Source organism: Emiliania huxleyi, assembly GCF_000372725.1.
Source record: "Emiliania huxleyi CCMP1516 unplaced genomic scaffold EMIHUscaffold_229, whole genome shotgun sequence".
NCBI classification, from domain to species: Eukaryota; Haptophyta; order Isochrysidales; family Noelaerhabdaceae; genus Emiliania; species Emiliania huxleyi.
Window position 1 is genome coordinate 47,890 of NW_005200342.1, and position 13,478 is coordinate 61,367.

Sequence of the window (13,478 nt, forward strand, 5' to 3'; positions counted from 1 at the left end):
ATCCGGTTGAAGAAACGTGAGTCGTAAAAAGAATTTCACCACGTCGTAAGAAGAATTCTCGTGGAGATAATTCACTCTCCGTCCTCGTCTGCGTCGCTGGGCGGACGCCGCTTCCGCAGCCGCCACTGCAGTCGCGCGTCCCACGACTTCCGCTCCGAGAGCGCCCGCCTCTTTGCCTCTCGAAAGGCGTCGTCGTCGGCTCGTTCGCGCGCCTACCGCCGGAGGCAGCCCGGTGAGCGCCTAAAAGGATGAGGAGAACAGGGCCCCGGCACGCGCCTCGTCGGCAGAGATAGGCGCCGGCCGCTGGATCGCGTCGTCGGCGACGCGCGCGCTGAGCGCGGCGAAGCCGAGCGAGGCGATCGCGGTCACGGCGAGCGGTCCCGCCTGCAGGGGCGTCCTCCTCAGGCGAGAAATCTCGAGAAATCTCGACGAATCTCGAGAACTCTGGGCTCGGAGAGGGCTGCTGCTTGGCGGCCGCGCTGGGGAAGGGGAAGGGCGGCGCGGGCGAGGGCAGCGGCGGTGCGAGGAGCGGCGGTGAGGGCAGGTGGCGAGGCGGCGGCGGTGAGGACAGCGACGGCGAGGGCAGCGGGGCAGGGGGTGGGAAAGCCCGCCGGGTGGTTGAGCAGAGCCGCGCCCGCGTCGTACACGAGCGCCGCGCTGAGGCGGCGAGGGGAGGCATCGGAGAGCAGTGACGCAGTGGCCGTGCGAGCGACAAGTCGAGGAGGGGGTGTGCGGCAGCAAGACGGGCGGTGACGAGGCGGAGAGGCAGTGAGGCAGCACGGGAGCACGAGGCGGCGAGACGAGACGGGGCAGGGAGAGGCGGCGCCTGAGGAGCGCTGCAAAGGGAGGCGCCTCTACCGTGTTGGCGAGGAGGAGGAATGGGGCGAGGACGGCGACGAACCAGCCCTCGCCGACGGCAGCGGCAGCGGCGGCGGGCGCGGAGGCGAGAGCGAAGGCTGTGAGCGGTGGCGGAGCTGGCTCCTGCTGACAGCAGATTCGTGAGCGCTCCGCTGCCAAGCCTGGTCTACGAGGTGCTCGAGGATGCGGCGGCCTAGGCGACCCGGCGTCGATGCCCACGACGAGCGCGAGGCAGAGCATCACTGCCCGGGCGCGCGGCTGACTGGGGTGGTCCCGAGTTCGCGGCGCGGGAAACCTCGCGAGCGGCTCACACTGCTGCACGGTACGCGGGTCCGGCACTGATGCCGTGAACAGCTGAGGCACGAGCGTCTCCTCGCTCGCGCCCTTGGGGGGGGACAGCTCCCCGCGCGCGGCCTTGTGCCACTGGCCGCCGACGGGTTTGGGGTCCGATGACATGGCGTCTCTTCACACTCGATCCGCCTGTCTGTTCACACCTTCTTTCTGCCCACTTCACAATGTGGCAGGGGTTCGTTAGCCCAGAAAAGAAGTTTAATAAAATACGCACATAAAAATGTTTTTACACCTCCACAGGTAAGCGAGGACGCCAAGGGCAATGTTGAAATGGCGCTCCCCGCCCCCCTTTAGGAACTTTGAGAGCATCGAGTAGGCGTAGCCAATGTCTGGTCGGGAGATGTTGGCCAACCACCCTATCTTGCCAACAATTTCGGCGTATCGTGGGTGCATCATTTCTCCCTCTTCGAGGTGGGTGAGATTGGTGATGTCGTCGTTGCACGGTACGGCGCGCTTACTAGGGCGGGGGTCGTCGCCCAGGAACTCCTTGACGGTATCTTGAATGAAGAGCTTTTGGTGAAAGCTAACGGTGCCTTGCTCTAGGTCCTGCTCGACGGCAGAACCGAACACCCAGGTGAGTGGGCCATTGTCGCGCAATGTGAATCGCTCTTGGAGCATGCTCACAAACGCATCGCGAAAGTCTTGGTTGGCGGCTGTGGGGAGTGAAAAATCGTGTGTCGGAGTGATGCCACAAGCGGACTGGCGTCGTGGCGGTGTAAAAACATTTTTGTGTGCGTATTTTATTAAACTTCTTTTCTGGGCTAACGAACCCCTGCCACATTGTGAAGTGGGCAGAAAGAAGGTGTGAACAGACAGGCGGATCGAGTGTGAAGAGACGCCATGTCATCGGACCCCAAACCCGTCGGCGGCCAGTGGCACAAGGCCGCGCGCGGGGAGCTGTCCCCCCCCAAGGGCGCGAGCGAGGAGACGCTCGTGCCTCAGCTGTTCACGGCATCAGTGCCGGACCCGCGTACCGTGCAGATTGGTAGCGGCGGGCCTGACAGCAACAAGCGCGCACAGCCCGGCGCGCCGCACTGCTTCTTCCAAGAGGAGCAACTTGCACCCCGGGACTGGACCATTCTCGGGGACGTGCACTGCCTGAAGGCGCTGCTGAGGCTCTGTTTCAGCTGAAGCTGCCCCGTGCGCCGCCGCGAGCACCGCGTAGTGGTCTCGCCCTCTGGAGAGTCCCAGCACGACCCCTCGCGGCCACTCGCGCCGTTGCAGCAGCTCCGACCCCGCCACTCCGGCTCCCGAGCGCACGGCGAGCACGAGGAAGAGCATGCGCATGGGCCAAAACCCGTTACTGTTTTGCTTCCAAGGGCCTAGAAATCGCGCCTGCCTCTCCCTTTTTAGCTCCCTTTTCTCCCAGTAAGCTAAAAGTAGACGGCCCTTAGGGGCCTAGAGAACACAACCCCCTCTCCCTTTTCTCCCAGTAAGCCAAAAGTACGTACACTGAGATGCACTGAAAAATATCTTGGGAGGGTTCAGGAAGTTTCCGTGATTCCAACACCGCAAATATGCTGGCACTGATCTCCTCGACTGCCTCGCTGGGCTTCACGCTGCCCTCGTGCGCTGCCGCGGTTGGCGGCGCACGCTGCTCCGCTGTTGAGATGATCTCTGTGGGCGAGAAGCTGCCGAAATCCGTCCTCAGCAAGGCGGGGCTTTCGGGAAAGAAGGGCGCGCTCTTCTTCTATGGTGCGGACGATGCGCCCTCGTGCTCCAAGGAGCTGAGCGCGTTCGAGGTGTCGCTCGCCTGCGGTTCATGAATGAAATCGCTCCAGCTCGTAGAGTAAGACGGAGCGTGGTGTCACGGGTGCTCGAATCTTGTAGGGCAGCCTCGCCGACTTTGATGCGCGGGGCGTCTCCGTCGTCGGCGTTCGCAACGGCGCTGGCGCCAAGGGCTACGACGGCCCGATTCGGGTGATCGTTGACGACGGCGACGAAATGCGTGAAGAGCTTGCGATCGAGAAGGACCTCTTCGGGCTCCTCGGTGGGCGTGAGACGTACGTGGTCGACCAGTCGGGCACCGTGGTGAGCGTGCACAACAACCAGTTTGACCCGAAGTCGCACGTGACAACCGCGCTCGCGGCTGCAGAGTCGCTGCCGGCAGGCGCGCCGAACCCGTTTGAGGCGTTCGCCGAGGCGCTCAGCAGCCTCAAGCCGCCCGAGCTGCCGGCGCTGGGCGGCAACTGAGCTGCCCCGCATTGAGCGGAAGGCGCTTGCCGCAGCGGAGGGGGGCGTCAGGTTTTGGCCCTGCAACCGCCGTGGGACGGTGCGAGCGGCTGCACACCGTGGACGCGACACGCCGGCCTTGACTCGGGTGTGCGCAGCAGCGAGGGCAGAGAGAACGCTGGGAACACGGGGGCGTGCCCAGGTCTCAAAGACTTGCACGCGAGCGGGGTGTCACCTAATAGAGAGCACCCTACTCGCGTCGCTCGGCGTGTGCGGGGTCCTCTGCGCCGCGCGGGTGGGTTCGTTTGTGTGTCACAGGCCGTTGTGACTTGTGTGGCGCGCGGCGAAAAAGCGAGAGGCCACCCCAAGACCAACTCACCAACACCGCGAACGAACCGGCCCGAGCGCGCCCTAAAGCCAAAATACACCCACACGCACGCTCCAACAGGCAGAACGCACCACGAGTAACCCTCCGTCTCAGCGCGTGCGGCCCTCTGCTGCGGCGCTGAACCGTGGCTACAAGCTAGCTCAAGCTGGTAGCTGCAATGGTAGCTCTCTGTACTCTCTTCGCGATGGTGCTCTCGCTCGTCTCTCGCTCTCTAAAAGATCGCATGCACTCTCTGTCAGACACTCGAATGCCGGTTCGTCCTCCCAGCTCGCTCTCACAGCTGGCCGTGCACGAGCGGGTCGAAGGACTGGGCTGCCGCGCGCGGCGGCGACTCTGCCTGCTTTGTCTCCCAGAAGGGCGAGCTCCGCCGGAGCGGCCTTCCCCTCGAGGAGGGAGCTGCAGCTCGCCCCCCCTCGCCAGCATCCTCGTCGGCGCCAGCGGCTGGGGCCGTTGCCCCGCCTGGCGCCAGCTGCTGGGCGGTCCTGTCAGAGCAGGCTGGCGCAATGGCAGTCTCAACAGTGAAGGTATACTCCATCACGCCCGTTTGCTCGAGCAGAGTCGGCAGCCAAATATCGCCGATCGGCTCGCCATTCACTGCAACCACCGCGTCCCCCAGCGACAGATCCGAGGACGCGGCATGCGTGTCTGGGACGATGCGCACAATGACGTTCTGCTCGTTGACTGAAAGCCCCAAAGCCGTGTCGGCGACTATGGTTCGCGCGGACGGACGGAAGGGGAGCGGGGGGTCGAGCTGTCTTGCTCTTCTGTCTGCCTGTCCCATTCCTCATCATATCCCACGCCCCTTACCCCGCGAACCCTTTCTCCATTGTATCGAATGATGAATGATGGCGATGGCGCGACAGGTACCATCGTAGCCTGCGCGGCGATCAAAGAGGGACGTTGAAGACGCCAGGGCCGGGGGCTCAAGGCTCGATGGTTCGCAAATGTTGTGGGGACGGCCAGTGTTGCAACGCCTCAAACGCTGTGTGGTTGTGCGTCCTCTACATCTGAGCGAGCCGAAGACGCGTCCACCGTGTCTAGCGTGACATCTAGGCCGGATGCTTGGACGTTGCCGCCTTTTGCGACCCTATCACCATGAACGAGGGCAGGCACTGCCCGCGATAGGGGCGCGCGAACGGACCGTGGCACGAGCACGCGTGGATGGGCGCGTCGGCCACACTTCCGCTGCGCTCGCCGCCACGCCCCGAAGATCGCGGCCTGCGCTGCCGCGTCCTGCCGGCTGCGATGGCGCACGCCGCCGCCGCAAGAGGCATCTTGCAGGCGGTCTGGTCGGGAGCGGAGCACGCCGGCGCGCCGGCCGGCTCGCTCGCGCTCGGCCAGCGCGCCGGGCAGCAGTTCTCCGCCGTCGGTGCAGGCCCGTTGCCGCTCGCCCCGCATCCGGCGCCGCCGCACCGCTTGCAGTCGCTGGGACAGCACCACTTGTGCGCGCCATCCGTGCGCCCACCCGCGCAGACGCCCTGACTGCACGCGTCGCCAGCTGCGCGGCAGGCACGCAGGCCGAGCACGACGAGCAAGAGCATCGTCGCGAGCCAGCAGCGTGACATGGGGAGAGCTGGTTCGGCGGTTGGTGCTCCCCTCTCTCCACGCGGCCGGGCCGGGAGGGTTGATTGCGGGAGTTAGTTGGGGGACTCACTGGCGCAGCGGCTGGGCCTGGCGCGTGGGGCGAGTGTGTGCGAGAGGGGACGACGGGACTCGGGAGTCGCGGGACGTGCGACTGCGAGCTGCGCGACGCGCGAGCCGCGACGGGCGACGGCGGGCGCGGGGGCCGGGGTCAGTCGTCAGTCGACCCTGTGGGACACTGAGGTCCCCGTGAGAGGCTAGAATGCCTTCGGTTTCCAGAGGGAAAAAGTGGTTTATCGTGTTTAATTAAAGACAGCTACGATCAACGCCGACGCCCGAGGCGGCGCGCGGCACGAACGCGGCCCGGCGCAGGAGTGGCGACAGCCGGCATCGCCCGAGGGGCGCGCTGAGTTCCGCTCGATACCGCCCGTATGGCACGGGTTTGATGGGATCGAGCTTCATAGCGCGCGCCCGCTCGGGCGACTGAGGGGCGGCGGCAACCGCCCCCTTGACCTCGCAAACCAGGTCCTGCGCGTGGACCACGCGCGCGCGCCCGCCGCCTCGGGCGCGGGCAGACACGGCACGCAAAATAGGGGCCCCCGCCCGGGCTCAAACCTCGTCCTTGGCGCCCTCCGCCTTGGGGGCGGGGGTCGCCGCCTTGAGCAACTTGATCTTTGGCGCCGACTCCTCCTTGAGCTTCTCCAGCTTGTCCATCGACTCCTTGTACGTCGCCTGCGGGGAGTGCAGGGGGAGTGCAGGGGGAGGGGGGGGGGGGGGGGGTGAATGGGAAGGGGGCGGACCCAACCGAAAGGGAGGGGGCAGGGGGGAAAGGGAAAGGGGGGGGGGGGGGGCGAGGGTCGGAGTTAGGTGCGTCGGTCGCGGCCCCCATCTCTGCGTCTCTCCGACAGGTGTGTCGCAGACGCGTCGCGAACCTGCAGCTCCTTGAGGAGCGCCTCGTGCGTGGACTCGGCGTCGGCGAGCTCCTTCTTGAGCGTCTCGAGCATCTCGGTCCGCTTCTCGGGCGCCATGTCGATGTACTCCTTCAGCTTGCCCTTTTGCTCCTCGGAGCAGTTGTCCATCAAGTCGACAGAGCAGCCCTGCCGCGCGGGGAGGCGGGGCGTGAGGGGGGTGAGGTGGCGAGGTGGGAGGAGGAGGAGGAGGAGGGGGCGGCGGCGTCGAGGCTGTCGGTGAAATGGGCGGCCGCGGCGAGGGCGGAGGCGGCGACGGAGGAGGCGGGCTGCGCGGCGGCGGCAGGCGGATCGCGCGCGCAGAGCTGCAGAGCCTCTGAGCGGCCGGGTCTCAGCTCGCGGCGTCGTCGGGGAGCCGGAGAGGCGGGCGGCGAGCCGCCTCGGGAGGGGGCGGCGGGCGCCGCGCGGCCGGCGGGCGCGGTGGCGGCGGCGCGGCGCGGCGAGGAGGAGGAGGGCGGTGGGTGGGCGGCGGGCGAGGCGGTGCTGGGCGAGGCGGTGCTGGGCGAGGCGGTGCTGGAAAAGGCGCAGGAGGTGGAGGCGCAGGAGGAGGAGGAGGGGGAGGAGGAGGAGGAGGAGGGGGAGGAGGGGGGGAGAAGGAGAAGGAGGAGGCGCAGAAAGAGGAGGAGGAGGAGGAGCGCACCGGCCCCAACTCGTTCTCGGCGAACTTCTTGAGCTCGTCGAGGCTGCGGCCGCCCTTGTAGTCCTCGCCCTCCTCGTCGGGAGGGTTGAAGTACTTGATGGTCGGGTACCCGCGCACGCCGTACTTCTCGCACAACGGCTTGCCGCCCGTGGTGCAGTCAACGTCAGCGATGAGGACCTTCTTCGAGTCCTCGAAAGTGGAGGCCAATGAATCCCAATCGGGCTTCATCTTTTTGCAATGGCCTCACCAAGGCGCGAGGAACTTGATGAAGGCCGCCTTGCCCGACTTGAGGACCAGCTCGTCGAAGTTGTCAGGGGTCAGCTCGATTGCGCCGGCAGACGCGCCAGCAGCAGCGCAGAGCAGCGTGAGGGAGCGGAGCGCCATGGTGCTGCGCGCGGAGAGGGAGGGCCCGGGCGCGGTGAGCAGGCGCGGCGCGCTGCGGTGGGCGGGCGGGGTGGATGGGGAGGGGTGTGGCGTGTGGGAGGTGGCGCTGATGCATCAGCAGGGCGCCTTGCCGGGGCCCGGGCGCTGAGGTGGCACTTTTGGACCTCGATTCTTTTTCTCGATGTACCCCATCCCGATCCCAATGCGTCCACCCATACCGCGTTGGTGTCCAGTCCGAGCCTGGCTGTTCTTCACCTTTCTACCTACCTACCTACCTCCCAATGTAGGTATATTGTTGGCAAACCAATACTCCCGGAACCCCAACCTGGCGCAGGTTGAGGTCGAGCGTCTCGGCGGCCTCGAGGGTACGAAGGTCGGGGTTCGATCGCCTCACGAGGCTCCATGTCAGCGGATTCACGCTGGCCAGGAGCGAGAGCGCCAGACAGAGAGAAGGCAAAAGGCATGACAAGCAAAGACTCTCTCTAACGCCGCGGTCAAATGAGACCGACGGACCTTGAATTTCGGCGGCGCCGAAATTCACCCACAGGACGCCGAGGGCCCAACTTCAGAATCGTGCTTTTTTTGGGTTAGGGACGAGCGCGAAGGACCGATTGCGGTGAAGGACCGCAGGTTAGGGACCGATCGCCGCCGCTCACGCCAGCGGACGATCGTCGTCAGTGATGTTAGCTACGCCACCGTCTACCTCGTGCGCTCGCCCGCACGAGCGAGCAACGTGTTCGACCGAGCGGCTTGCTGTGCGGACGGCTTCTTGTGGCTTTCGTCGAGAGCGTTTTGCGGCCCGGCGGGTGGGAGAGCATGTGTCGTCTGATGTGTCAATGTGTACGTCATATCAGTCTTGATAACAAGTACGGTCGATCCGTCAAAGCGATACACTCGTCACGATTTGGACGGCTTGCACAGAGCTCTGTGCCGGCACGCATCAGGAAGACCGCCGTACGGCAAGAAGAGCTCGATGGGGAGCGAGAATCGTCAGAGGTGCTCACGGAGGTTTCGGAAGTCCGCCATGATGCGGTCAGTTCCCACCAGGTTTGACTGCGTAGGTCGCGGAACTCGTTGAGTACTCGCAGCCTTTCTGCGCCTCCGTCTGGGCATATCGGCTGCTCGGCAAGAGCAGTCTTTCCGGAAGATATCGACGATTTTCGAGAGCCACCCGCTTGGGAGCGATTGAGCGCGTCACGGAGGACTTCAGGTTACCCTTGAAGCTCCTCTGACGGTTCTCGCTCCCCATCGAGCTCTTCTTGCCGTACGGCTCTTCCTTCGACGAGAGCCACAAGAAGCCGTCCGCACAGCAAGCCGCTCGTCGGACAGGCGTGCTCGCTTGATGTCGGCGAGCGCATTGCGCACGCTTTGAACGGAGGGGTTTGAACGGTGGCGAAGCCAAAAACACCGATGGTGGCCGTCCGCTGGCGTATGCGGCGGCGATCGGTCCCTAACCTGTCGCCCGCGGTCCCTAACCCAAAAGTGGTCCTTCGCGCTTTGGAGAGAGAGAGAGACTCTCTCTTCTCTTCGCTTTGGTCCCTAACCAAAAAAGCACGATTCTGAAGTTGGGCCCTCACGCCCCAAGTACAAGACAATAGGAAGGGAGTGTACTCAGGCAGTCAGGGACGGATGAGTCAGAACATACTAAGAGCACCTAAAGGAGCGCAAGGATTTCAAAATGCAAGGCATTAGTGGGGGAAATGGCTCAGTGTGCGAATAAATTTTTTCCAGGCCGCTCTTCTGGGCCGGTATGCACCAAAAGTGTTCGGTAGACCAGCCTCTCGGTACACGCCACGGCCCCGGGCTAGGCCCGATGCGTCCGCTACCACGCTCCAAACATGCGCACCGTCCTGCTGCAGGTCGCCATCAAGGAGCCGTCCTCGTCGTGTACGTCGTGCTGCCGTCGCGTGTACCGAGATGCCTCGCAACCGAGGCCTCGGCCGAACGGGCAAGAAGCATAAGAAATCAGCCAACGACAACATCCACAGGCAGCCCAAGGCGACCACCGAGCCCACGGTCGCCACCGAGGCGCCGGAGCCGCCCGCCGCGCCCGACACCTCGCCGAAAATGGAGGTCGAGCCGGCAGCGCCCGACGCGCAGGCGCTCGCGACAGGTGCGGCTGCTCGGCGACGTCGAGCGTGGTGCCCGACGGCTCAGGAGCCTTCTACCATAAACCACTACCACGGCTGCCACCGTCGGCGCCTTCGCTCGAGCTCTCCGAGGCCGCGTTCTGACCTCGTGCCGCGGCTGTTGTCGCTACAGCAGCGACGAGGGCCGCGGCAAGGGGTGCAGCGGCGACGGGGGGGGGGGAGAGGCGCGGCCAGCTACCGGGTCGTTGCCCCCGCCCACCGCGCCGGGCCCCTGCACCCGGAGGCGGCTTGCGGCAGCCTTCCTGTGTCTCCGTGCGACCCGCTTGGGTAGCCGGCCATGTGTGGCCCGCTGCCGGAAAAAATCCGGGGTTTAGCTGGCGTATCTCGGGCCCACTTTAGAGCTAGGGCATGATCTTAGGTGTTCTGGATAGCCCACAAGGGTCTTCTTTGGCATGGTAGCGGTGGTTTTGCGCGAGGCGTTCATTCAAAAATCACCATTTCCCCCACTAAAGGCATAGCGTGAATCCGCTGACAGTTCACGTAAACGCACAACCCCGGACCCGAAATCGCACAGAGTCACGCAACACGGGGTCCCAGGGAAGGCGAGCAAAAACCTTATCGCGCGCGCTAGACGCCGACTCGGAGGCCGCACCGGTCAGGCGCGCAGCCGGAGAGAGAGGGAGGCGCTCAATCGCCGCACGCGGCGAGCGCCTCCATCATCTCCGCCTCATACGCACCCTCCACCCCCGCGCCCGCGCCTGTAGCGTCCGTGCGCGCGAGGATGGCCTCGCCGGGTGGTGCGGCCGCAGCAGCTATGGCAGCAACCGCAACAGAGGCAGCAACAGCGGCAGAAGCAGCGGCAGCAGCAGCAGCAGCCGCCGTCGCCGTCGCGCGGTCGCTCAGCATCTTGAACGAATGCCCACGATGAGCAGCGAGGCGAGGAATATCTCCTCGCTGCCGATCGTCGGCCCGATAAACTGCATCTTGAACATCTCCAATAACACGAGCGTAGCGGGAAGAAAGTGGTAGCTCACAGCTCGCTGTAGATGTCCTGGCGCTCTTCGGTTCGTCTTGATCTGATCCATCCGCGTCTTCCGCCGCTGCCGCGAGCTCGGCGAGCTCTTCGAGCTCGTCTGCCCACTGCTCCAGCGCCGCACTCTCCGCCCAAGCCTCAGCATGGCTTTTGCCGTAGCAGCCGCCACCTGAAGCCGCTGCGTCTGCGGCACTGGCGAGAGCCCGCTGCGCGTCCTCACGGAGCGCCGCCGCAGCGCCCTCCGCCTCCTCCACCACCTCCACCACCGCATCGACACCACCACCGAGGTGCTCTGCGTCGAGAGCGCCAGTGTTGGCTTCATGCAGTGAAGCGTAAGCGTGCAGCACCGTCTGCTCGTTCGCCGGCAGTCGCTGCCGGCCGCCTGCGCCGACGCTGTTGACGACGCTGGCAGCGCCGCTGTTGCCGCCGGTCGCAGTACCGTCGTCAGCGGCGGCGCCGCCGCCGCCACCAGGTGGGCGAGCAGAGTCGGCAGGCATGCACCTGCCGACCGCCGTCGCGACTTCACAGCTGACAGTTCACCCTGTGAGAGAGGACAGCGACGAATAGGCTGCTCCGCGATGCTCAAACTCTCCTTGGCCCTTGTTCTCCTGTACTTTGCCGAGTCGACGGCGTACCGAGCACCCAACCTCGGCAGACTCGGCAGAGGCCGCCTCGGCATAACCACGGCGTCTGGTGACGGCGCAGCCTCTGTGCTGCGTACTACTCGCGCCGCTTCGATGTCGGCTCGGACCACTGCGATACGCGCAGAGAAGCCCACGGCGCTGCTGCACGCCGCCGCGCTCGGCGCCGGCACCGCCTGCATGGGCACCCTGTACGCACGCTGCCTTCGTTTCGCGGTGACTCTCGTCTGGCGCAGGCTGCCGGCCGCACTGCCGCTGGCGGACGCAACGCTGTTTGTACCGGCCGCCTGCACCGTGGGCGGCCTGCTCGTCGGGCTGACCGCGCTGCGGCTGCAGGGCTACACGATGCCGGAGCTCATCGCTCGGTACCAGGACGAGGCGGGCGCGCCGGGCGGCGCCTCGCCCGCGGCGTCCGTGCTGCCGGTGCTGCTGCTCTCGCTGCTGACGTCCACCTTCGGCTTCTCGGTCGGTCCGGAGGCGCCGATGGTGGTGGCGGGAAGCCTGGTCGGCGCGGCGTACGCGCGGCGCGTGTACGGCGCCGGAGAGCACGCGATGGCCCGCACCATGGCCTACGCCGGCGCGGCGGGCGCGCTGACGACCTTCATCGGCATGCCGCTCGCCGGAGCGCTCTTTGTGCTCGAGCTCACGCGCGCCTCGTCGGGGCTCCACCCGGAGGCGTACGCCGCGCTCACGCCCGCCGTCGCCGCCTCCTGCGCGTCGATGCTGGTGGCGCGCGCGCTGCTCGCGCCGGCCGCGCCCGTCGGCGGCCACTTTGTTTACTCCTCCTCCGTCGACTCCGCTCTCGACGGGCGTGCCCTCGCCGCCATCTCCCTCGGTGCCGGGCTGGGCGGCGCCTTGATCGGTCATCTCTTCCTCGCGGCGGTCGCGGCGGTGCGGAGGCCACTCTGGCCTCAGGCGCCGGCCGGCGAGGCGTGCGAGGCGGCGGTGGAGCGGCGGTGGGCGTGCGGCCCAGAGGCGCGGCAGGTGCTTGGGCAAGGGCGAGACTTGGCCGAGAGTTGGAGCGAGAGTTGGCGCTCCCGGTTGGCCCGAGGTTTGCCATGTCCATGTCCATGTGCCACCCGCCGACCCATCAAGTGGGGTGGAGGCGGGCCGAGATCAGCCGAGATCAGCCGAGATCAGCCGAGATCGCCCCGAGAGCGGCAGGTGCTCGTCAAGGGCGGCGTCGGCGCGGCGGTCGGCCTGCTCTCTCTCCTCTTCCCGCAGACGCTCTTCTGGGGCGAAGGCAGCCTGCAGCACGTGCTCGACGGCCAGAGGCAGAGACGCTGTAGCAGAGACGCGTTCCCCGAGATTCCCCGAGATTCCGCGAGATAATTAGGGCGCGCTGACGACATTCATCGGCGTCCCCTACCCCCACAGTACCCAAACCCATCCCCTACCCACAGAGGACGCCGCTGTAGCAGAGACGCAGCAGAGACGCAGCAGGGAGACAGCAGGGAGACAGCGGAGAGACAGCGGAGAGACAGCAGGGAGACGGCAGAGACGCAGCCGACGAGATGGGCGAGAGGTGTGCGACGTCCGGCTCCTTGGATTGCCATCGCCGCTGTTTTGGAGCACCACCTTCTCGATGCGCTCCTGGTTGCGGTAGGACGCCGCTGTCCGACGTCTGGCCAGGCCTCCCGCCCGCGCTCACCGCGCGCGCCCTCGTCGACGTCAGCTCGCCCTTCCCGGCGCCGGCGGCCGCAGTCGCCGTGGGCGGCGCGAAGCTACTCGCCATCGCCCTCGCCTGCGCGGGCGGCTTCCCGGGAGGCGCCATGCTTCCCCCCTCGAGATGACCCGAGATCACCCGAGATCACCCGAGATCACCCGAGATCACCCGAGATCGCCCGGGAGTAGGCGTCATCTTCCCCCTCTTCTTCGCGGCGGCGGCCGTCGCGCACGGCTTTGCCGGAGTGGTGCCGGCGGCGCTGATGCCCGCGTGGGTGATGAGCCTTATGGCGGCGACGCAGGCGTCGGTGACGCGCACCCCCCTCGCGACGGTCTTCATGCTCGGCCTCTCCGCCGCCGCTTCGGCGCAGCTGTCGGTGCTGCTGCCGCCGGTCATCATCGCGTCCTACGTCGGGGTGTGGGCGTCGCGGGCCCTCTCCACCGCCACCTTCTTCCCGTACAAGAGGGTGGACTGAGTTTGGCCTTCCAGTGTTCCACACGCCACCGCATGCGCCCTGATGGATTCCGGCGACGTACAACCGTACAAGTAGAGCCGAGTGTGTAAACGTCAGTCATGAGGGAGCGACCGACACCGAGAGAGACCGGGAGATTGATAGACGTTGACGAGAGTTCGTGTGACGTGTGAGAGCGCGGTCGTCGTCGAGCGTCCCTCGAAAACCAGGGTGGTATGATCTTTTTAGCGCTTT

General features: G+C 66.1%; 5 protein-coding genes across 5 annotated transcripts; 3 read left to right on the forward strand and 2 right to left on the reverse strand.

Annotated features, from left to right (window-relative positions):
• Positions 1-240: 240 nt before the first annotated feature.
• EMIHUDRAFT_236012 (hypothetical protein) lies at positions 241-2,496 on the reverse strand (the record flags this gene model as incomplete). The annotated part of the gene is made up of 2 exons (XM_005779667.1): positions 241-384; positions 2,176-2,496. 2 exons carry the CDS (start codon positions 2,494-2,496, stop codon positions 241-243), a joined length of 465 nt encoding a protein of 154 aa, XP_005779724.1.
• A 239-nt stretch (positions 2,497-2,735) lies between these two features.
• Positions 2,736-3,402, forward strand: EMIHUDRAFT_443238 (hypothetical protein; the record flags this gene model as incomplete). The annotated part of the gene is made up of 2 exons (XM_005779668.1): positions 2,736-2,951; positions 3,040-3,402. The coding sequence occupies exons 1-2, from the start codon at positions 2,820-2,822 to the stop codon at positions 3,400-3,402; spliced, it is 495 nt and encodes a 164-aa protein (XP_005779725.1). The 5' UTR covers positions 2,736-2,819.
• A 2,227-nt stretch (positions 3,403-5,629) lies between these two features.
• EMIHUDRAFT_443239 (hypothetical protein) lies at positions 5,630-7,491 on the reverse strand. The gene is made up of 4 exons (XM_005779669.1): positions 7,469-7,491; positions 6,959-7,346; positions 6,283-6,447; positions 5,630-6,082 (listed from the first exon to the last, which is right to left on the reverse strand). Exons 2-4 carry the CDS (start codon positions 7,184-7,186, stop codon positions 5,960-5,962), a joined length of 516 nt encoding a protein of 171 aa, XP_005779726.1. The 5' UTR covers positions 7,187-7,346; positions 7,469-7,491; the 3' UTR covers positions 5,630-5,959.
• Positions 7,492-9,200: 1,709 nt separating this feature from the next.
• On the forward strand, positions 9,201-9,925 carry EMIHUDRAFT_366693 (hypothetical protein). Its single transcript, XM_005779670.1, has one exon. It carries the CDS (start codon positions 9,260-9,262, stop codon positions 9,761-9,763), a length of 504 nt encoding a protein of 167 aa, XP_005779727.1. The 5' UTR covers positions 9,201-9,259; the 3' UTR covers positions 9,764-9,925.
• A 1,094-nt stretch (positions 9,926-11,019) lies between these two features.
• On the forward strand, positions 11,020-13,401 carry EMIHUDRAFT_457210 (hypothetical protein). The gene is made up of 5 exons (XM_005779671.1): positions 11,020-11,471; positions 11,607-12,090; positions 12,283-12,363; positions 12,679-12,721; positions 12,961-13,401. Exons 1-5 carry the CDS (start codon positions 11,044-11,046, stop codon positions 13,245-13,247), a joined length of 1,323 nt encoding a protein of 440 aa, XP_005779728.1. The 5' UTR covers positions 11,020-11,043; the 3' UTR covers positions 13,248-13,401.
• Positions 13,402-13,478: the final 77 nt, after the last annotated feature.

Excerpts from the sequence above, each read along its gene's own strand:
- EMIHUDRAFT_457210 (XM_005779671.1), top strand. The coding sequence starts at position 11,044 with ATGCTCAAACTCTCCTTGGCCCTTGTTCTCCTGTACTTTGCCGAGTCG. Across the intron at positions 12,091-12,282 it reads GCGGCCCAGAGGCGCGGCAG|GGCGGCGTCGGCGCGGCGGT; the intron begins GTGCTTGGGCAA and ends GTGCTCGTCAAG. Across the intron at positions 12,364-12,678 it reads GCGAAGGCAGCCTGCAGCAC|CACCACCTTCTCGATGCGCT; the intron begins GTGCTCGACGGC and ends GCTGTTTTGGAG.
- EMIHUDRAFT_443239 (XM_005779669.1), bottom strand. The coding sequence starts at position 7,186 with ATGAAGCCCGATTGGGATTCATTGGCCTCCACTTTCGAGGACTCGAAG. Across the intron at positions 6,448-6,958 it reads CCGAGAACGAGTTGGGGCCG|GGCTGCTCTGTCGACTTGAT; the intron begins GTGCGCTCCTCC and ends CCCGCGCGGCAG. Across the intron at positions 6,083-6,282 it reads CGCTCCTCAAGGAGCTGCAG|GCGACGTACAAGGAGTCGAT; the intron begins GTTCGCGACGCG and ends CACTCCCCGCAG.
- EMIHUDRAFT_366693 (XM_005779670.1), top strand. The coding sequence starts at position 9,260 with ATGCCTCGCAACCGAGGCCTCGGCCGAACGGGCAAGAAGCATAAGAAA.